Source organism: Cottoperca gobio, chromosome 22, assembly GCF_900634415.1.
Source record: "Cottoperca gobio chromosome 22, fCotGob3.1, whole genome shotgun sequence".
Classification (NCBI taxonomy): domain Eukaryota; kingdom Metazoa; phylum Chordata; class Actinopteri; order Perciformes; family Bovichtidae; genus Cottoperca; species Cottoperca gobio.
In genome coordinates, this window is record NC_041376.1 from 10,078,275 (window position 1) to 10,084,904 (window position 6,630).

The 6,630-nt window shown below is 40.5% G+C and overlaps 1 protein-coding gene across 1 annotated transcript; it reads right to left on the minus strand.

Moving 5' to 3' along the window:
* Positions 1-3,520: 3,520 nt before the first annotated feature.
* On the minus strand, positions 3,521-6,412 carry six6a (SIX homeobox 6a). The gene is made up of 2 exons (XM_029461154.1): positions 5,433-6,412; positions 3,521-4,276 (listed from the first exon to the last, which is right to left on the minus strand). The coding sequence occupies exons 1-2, from the start codon at positions 6,002-6,004 to the stop codon at positions 4,111-4,113; spliced, it is 738 nt and encodes a 245-aa protein (XP_029317014.1). The 5' UTR covers positions 6,005-6,412; the 3' UTR covers positions 3,521-4,110.
* Positions 6,413-6,630: the final 218 nt, after the last annotated feature.

Genomic DNA, 6,630 nt, shown 5'->3' on the forward strand with positions numbered 1-6,630 from the left:
GTATACTCATTATGCAGAATGGCCCCTTTCAGAATTGATACATCAGTGTGTAAGCATTACTAATGGTAACGTTTTAACTACATTACATACTGCCAGGTAGCCACATCTACAATAAAACATCATGATTTATGAGTTGATCAGACTGCACAGGTGTACCTAAAAAAGTGTGATAAAATGTGAGTGAAAAGTAAAATATTTGCCCCAGATATACAGTGGAGTAGAAGTACAAAGTAGCATAAAATAAAAAATACTCAAGTGGGCCTACTGAAGTGCAGTTCTTGAGTAAATGTACTTGATTACATTCCACCACTGGAAGGATCTGCAGAGAATCACAGTTAATAAAATAAAATAAAAAACACATCCCTCTGGATGAATCTCTACTATCAGATTAATCTAAATTATTTTAGCTGTACATTGTTTGAACAATCTGCAACGTTACAAACAACGAACAATAGTGCGTTGCGTTCAGGGACGAGTTTTTTTATGCTGACATCATGGATGTATTAAGACAGCATGCTGGACCAGATGTATGTTGCCATATTAATAGACTAATCAAATTGAATACAAAACTGGTTTCTAATTCAAACTATTTGCATGTGTGTGTATATCACAGGTGTTTGAATCGTGACGCTGGACACGTTTAAATGTGTTTATCGCAGTCCGAAATAAGGATACAACAAAAGCAGGAATGGCAAGAAAGTAGCCTGAAAAGCTGAGGTTAAAACTGTATCTGGTTATAAACATCAGCAAAACGTGGTGGTTGCTTTTTGGAAACTGGGAGGTGACACTTAAAAGGGTAAACGCTGCAAAGAGGTTTGACCTGAAAAACCTGGTTTAAAAATAAAAGAAGTAGCAGAGGTTGGTTTTCTAAGCAACGGTGCAAAGTGTCCTCACCTTCATGCTCACAGTTTGGAGAGGAGACCGCCTCTACAGCATCTCTATCAGTGACCTTCTTTCAGTTCCCTCCCTGTAGGATATTGTAGATAAAAAAGATGATACTGTATGTCAGCCTATAGCTACAGTTTCTAAAGTCCTCTTCTGGTTACAGAGTCTGCCCTGCAGGACTTCTCACCTTAAAAAATACAAATCCTATTTGGAGTCAGACAGTCAGGCACACAAGGAAATAATCATGTACCAGCACTGGATGTGGCAGTTTAAGGTCCTCAATTTACTTAGTATGTTTTAGCAATTTATAATTGTTTTAATGTATTTTTTGTTTGTTTAAAATTGTTGTTCGTATATCCTTTAATGGAGCTGCTCCAAATAATTTTCCATGTAATAAAAATACATTATCATCATTGTTATATTAACAAGAATTTCTATTATTGGTTTGACGACTTGTATGTAGCCTATAATATGAATGTGTAACATTGAGGTATGCATTAGGCTACGTGATCAAATAAAGTATTAAAAAAAATTGACACTTTATTTAAAAAAAATAACCTAAGCAGCCTAGGTTATAGGCCTAATAAGGATCAAATCTAATCATATGTACATACAATTGTTGTGCAGACAGATACCCAGGCTGTCATGTCGGTGCAGTCATTTATGCTGACAAACTATACCGCGCTGCAGAGTGTCTGCTCACTGAACGACGTTGACAGATTAAATAACAACAAAGACGTTGCCTATAGTCGAGGCTGCAGCCTGCCCTTCAACACGTATCACAACCACAAGAGCTTCTACTTATATGCAGGTTAACTTCACTTATCTGACGACAGCCCTTAACTTGTCAAAACGCTCTGAAGCTGAAATACCTGGTGCATGTCTGCCCACCAGATAAACAGAGTATAAAATATTTTCTCTACAAGGCCGAGACCAGGTTAGAACGAACTATAAATGACTGACGCATATGTGCTGCACAAATGAGTAGGCCACTACATGTCAGGAAACATTCAACTGGTAATTAAAAACCTTGTATAATAGGACAAGCCATGAGCCACACACACACACACACACACACACACACACACACACACACACACACACACACACACACACACACACACACACACACACACACTGCATCTGCCAAGTTGTGATTTCCGAGCCCCAGACTCCCCTCACAGGAGTCTTTTCTTTGGAGAGGGACCCGCGGTCGCTTCCCTTTACAAAACAGCGGCAGGGCCCCTTTTGTCCGAGCAGGGACCCCAGACCCATCATTAGCACTGATTACCGCTGACCAGTTTGACAACCTTATTGACTGCGAAAAAGACTTTTTCATCAAGTCCCCCGGTCCTCCTTTTTTTTTGAATGGAAACGGAAATATTCAGCCATTTTGTCCCCGTGGTTTGAAAAGAGGAGCAGCAAAAAAAAAACCAACATTAAAAAAACGAAGAAATCCTCCCCCCCAACCCCATTTATTTCCCTTCACTTGTTTCCTGTCTCTCCATAGAGATTTAGCTTCTGTGTTGTTCAAGCTGAAAGGCTTTTGTCTGTTTCAGAAGTTACTGTAGCCTAATTAATTGCAAATTGGACGAAACCAGGTGTCTGTCCCATCAGTTGGAAAAGCTCAACTTTAACTTCTGGTTCAGCCTGCTTTGCTCACTTTGCTCTTCTCTCCACATTAAGACTTCACTGTATGCAACTTGTTCCGATTTAGAGTCTATTTATAGTCCAGTATAAATGTTAAGTGAAACACTGTGCAGGTAGATATATTTTACTGACATCGTGTTAAAGCCGGAAGAGAATATTTCTATTCCAGATTCCAATGGATGGATGCTGCAAATGTATCACAACACAAATAATTAATATTAGTTTTTAGCCTTCAGCAGAAAGAAATAGAGTAGCTTTACACGACTAGAGTAAAACATATTGTAGGGATATTGTGTTGATTTGCTTAAGGCTGAACATTTAATTTAAGTAGCTAAACTGCTATAATTTAAATGGCACACAAACAATTCTGTAGCCAATTAAAATAACAAAACTCGATATTACAAATAACCCATTTTGTCGAAACAGATCAAATAGATAATATGTGTGTGCATTAATTCTACACACATTCAGCAAGATTGTATATTAATTTAGCAATAATAAATCATTTGATGTCGATTTAAGGGATATATTTGCACCATGCAAGGCCTATTTACTCAATGAACTCTCGTCTTGGGGAAATGGACACTTGCAAAGATTTAAGAAGCTTGTTTCTATAGTGTCCGTCCTTCTCCATATGCAGGATAAAGTTCATTTCCACAATCTGCTGTGTTTTGAGCTCTATGATCTCTCTCGCAGATCATCCGGGTTAGTGAGTCGGCCTCTCTATGACCTCTCGCTGTCACCCTGCATTACACGACGCAAAGCATGTTGGCCAATTAGGATTCGCTCTAAAACGTGTCAGGGATATAGCACTGGCGTTATAATCACAAAAAGTGTTCCTCAGGACAACATCGAAGAAGGTTTTTATATATAGAGATATATATATATATATATATCTATATATGTAAAAATAATAATATTTTATAATTATATTCACCACTGTCTTTTCCCCCACACAGCAATAAAAAGACTAAACTGTATATTCTCTTGATCAACAATTATTTTATTAAGTTATCTTTACTTTTTTTTTCTTTTACTGAAACACATTTTCACTAAAGCGCGCATGCTCAACAGGTTCACCTGTGTACAAGGTAAGTATTAAAAACACCAAGCAAATGAATATGAAATTCGAAGAGACAGAGCAGATCGTTTTTAAATAGGCAAATAAACATTATTTATAAAACTTTGAAAGTAAAGTAAAAATATCACAGTTCTTTTTCAACATGAAATACCCACAGAGAACAGCAGGTTAGGCGCTCGGATGCCTTCGTCCCTTTTTCTTTTGTACTTTTTTTCTTCTTTTTTTACTTTTCATCTCGGGCCGTTGGTTTATTAGTCCGTCAAATGTGTTTCGTCCGTATTAAGTTCAGTTATCCACACGTGGGTAAAACGCAAACAAAAAATGGAGGCCTAAAAGGAAAAGGACGGGCAGTCCGCCGCAGGTCACAGATCCCCTCATGTTTTGGCACTCGTCAAATATCAGTTTGTGTGTTTGTGTTTTTTAACTCAACGCAGGCACTATGACTTGTTTTATTAGATTGTCTTTCACTCGTATCATCACCGTCGATCTGCCCGTCAGATGTCACATTCACTGTCGCTGGAGGTGATGGAGATGGCCGAGGCGGCTGCTTTGCTGGACAGACTGGCCTCCGGACTAGACGAGTTCCCCAGGCGGTCCACGGTGCCGTCCTCGTCCGCCAGGGAGCGAACCGAGCCGCCGGACAGGACCTGCTGCTGGAGCCTGGGCAGGACACATGGAGAGACGGGACAACATGACATAAACACGTCTACTGTGTGGACAGTTTATTCTTTACAGTATAGTCAAAATTATTTTGTTTTTTTCTGAGAACATTTTGAGAAAGAATAAAAGAATGAATGAGAAAATGACTTATTTGCAGCTTCTTCACATGTTCTCCTTTAACTGAGGAGTATTTTATTTTACAGGCCTATATGCATGTTTTTGCTGTGTATTTTCTTGTGTACGGGTAAACAATCCTGAAACAATTAGGAGTGAAACTAATGCTAGTATTTCAAACCATTAGCTTAGCCCCATTTTTTCGCCCCACTTTCACTTTTATAAAAACACACACTATGAATTTGAATTAAGTAAAATATCCCTTTGGAAAAACAAATAGCACAGTAGTGGTAGATTGTATTGTAAAAATGTAGGCCTACAGCAAGCTTGGTAATTTACAATATAATAGGATAAACAAATTGGATAATTACAAATGTTTCACGAAGATCTCACTAATTAATGTAGCCTATAGATTATAGGCCTACCTCTCACTATATAGCCTACTGGAAAAGTATGGTCTGTTTTAGCTGCATTAAACATAATACAACAGTGTCACCTCACTGTAATATGCATTTTAACAGATTGGCTACAAATGTAATTGAAAATAACCATATTATCTATCAAACTACATTCAATATATTACATTATTATGATTCTAGATAATATACATTGGACCACAGGGGTACAATTACAATCAAATAAGCATTAAAACATGTGAATATATATTACATTTCACGTTAGCCTAAATGTTGTTCTCCAGTATTGTATTCATCTTAAAAGTAAAAACATTTATCCAGAGCTTTGTTCTCCCAATATTCTAAAATTACTATGACATCTTTATTTGTATCACCACTGCATTTACATACACTGCGAGCTTATATTACAAAAGAATCCGCCTTGATTTTAGGATTAAAGGACGATTTTGAATCTAGTATCCAGAGAAAATATATCAAAACTGAATGGCTATAATTAGCGTGGGTTACGGCCTGTTTTGCTATTTTTTTTAACTGAAATACTATTAAGTCTTTCAGCTTAATATAACAAATACTTTGTTTTGTGTTGCAGCATGATCAGAAACCACCAAGAGAAGCATGTAGCTCACCTGTTCTTCGCCGCCGCTGCTCTGTCTCTTTGTCTGCGATTTTTGAACCAGTTTCCTACTTGTGTGGGTGTAAGTCCTGTAGCCTGTGCAAGCTCCCTCTTTTTACTGGGGTTAGGGTAAGGATCCTGCAAATACCATTCTCTTAACAAGTGCCGGGTTCTCTCCTTGAAGCAGTGGGTTTTCTGTTCTCCGTCCCATATGGTTCTGGGAAGGGGGAACTTCTTCCGCACCCTGTATTTGTCCACTGGCCCCAGCGGGCGTCCCCGCAGCTTCTCAGCCTCCTGGTAGTGCGCTTCGAGCCACAGCGCCTGCAGCTTCGTGTGCGACTCTTTGGTGAACTTGTGGTTCTCCAGGATGTGGTAGAGTTCACGGAAATTGCCGGTGTGGAAGGCGACGACGGCCCGGGCCCTCAGCACCGACTCGTTCTTGTTAAGGACTTCGCAGGCCGCCGGCGCGACGGGCAGAGACCATAGGAAGCGGCCGAGGCGCTCGACATCCCCGCTCTCCTCCAGAGTCTCGCAGACCCCGGCGACCTGCTGGGGGCTGAAATTCAAGATGGGCAGCTGAAACATGGAGGCTTCTCCTGTGTTTCCCTCTCCCCCTCCTTTCTCTCCTCCGCGTCGAGTCCTCCTGCTTCTGCTTCCCGTGCGCCGATGCAGTACAAGACACCCAAAAAACAAGGCAATCCCAAAGTTACCGAACCAATCGTCTGACCAGCCGTGAAAAACGCAAACACCAAACGCCGCGGAGGAGGAACGACGCTGCGTGGGGGCCAGCTACCGCATCCTCGGGCTTGGCAAACTTGGCAGGCAAAGGGCTGAAGGTGCGAGAAAATTAAAGCCGAGTCGCGGTGTATTTTTCAAGGTAGGCTGGGATTGAAAGTACGAAAGAATTAAAGCCGGAGCCGAGATGTATTTTTTAAGGGGGGAAAAAAGACAGTCAAGCCCCCTCCGATGATTTCCTATTGGACTTGGCAGATTGGCTGCCCGGTTGCCATGGATGCACGTCAATCACTGTCAAGTTCGGCCAATCAGGCGGAAAGGAGATCTCAGCACCTCCCTTTTCAAAAATAATATAAACATTTTGACCTTTTTGCTTTGCGTCTTCAAACGTTTAGCTGCCCCGCCGTGCTTTCCAGACACCCTCTGCCTTTGTGTTAAAGAAAGACTATTTAGTCTATATAGTCAAGTGCCAAAGC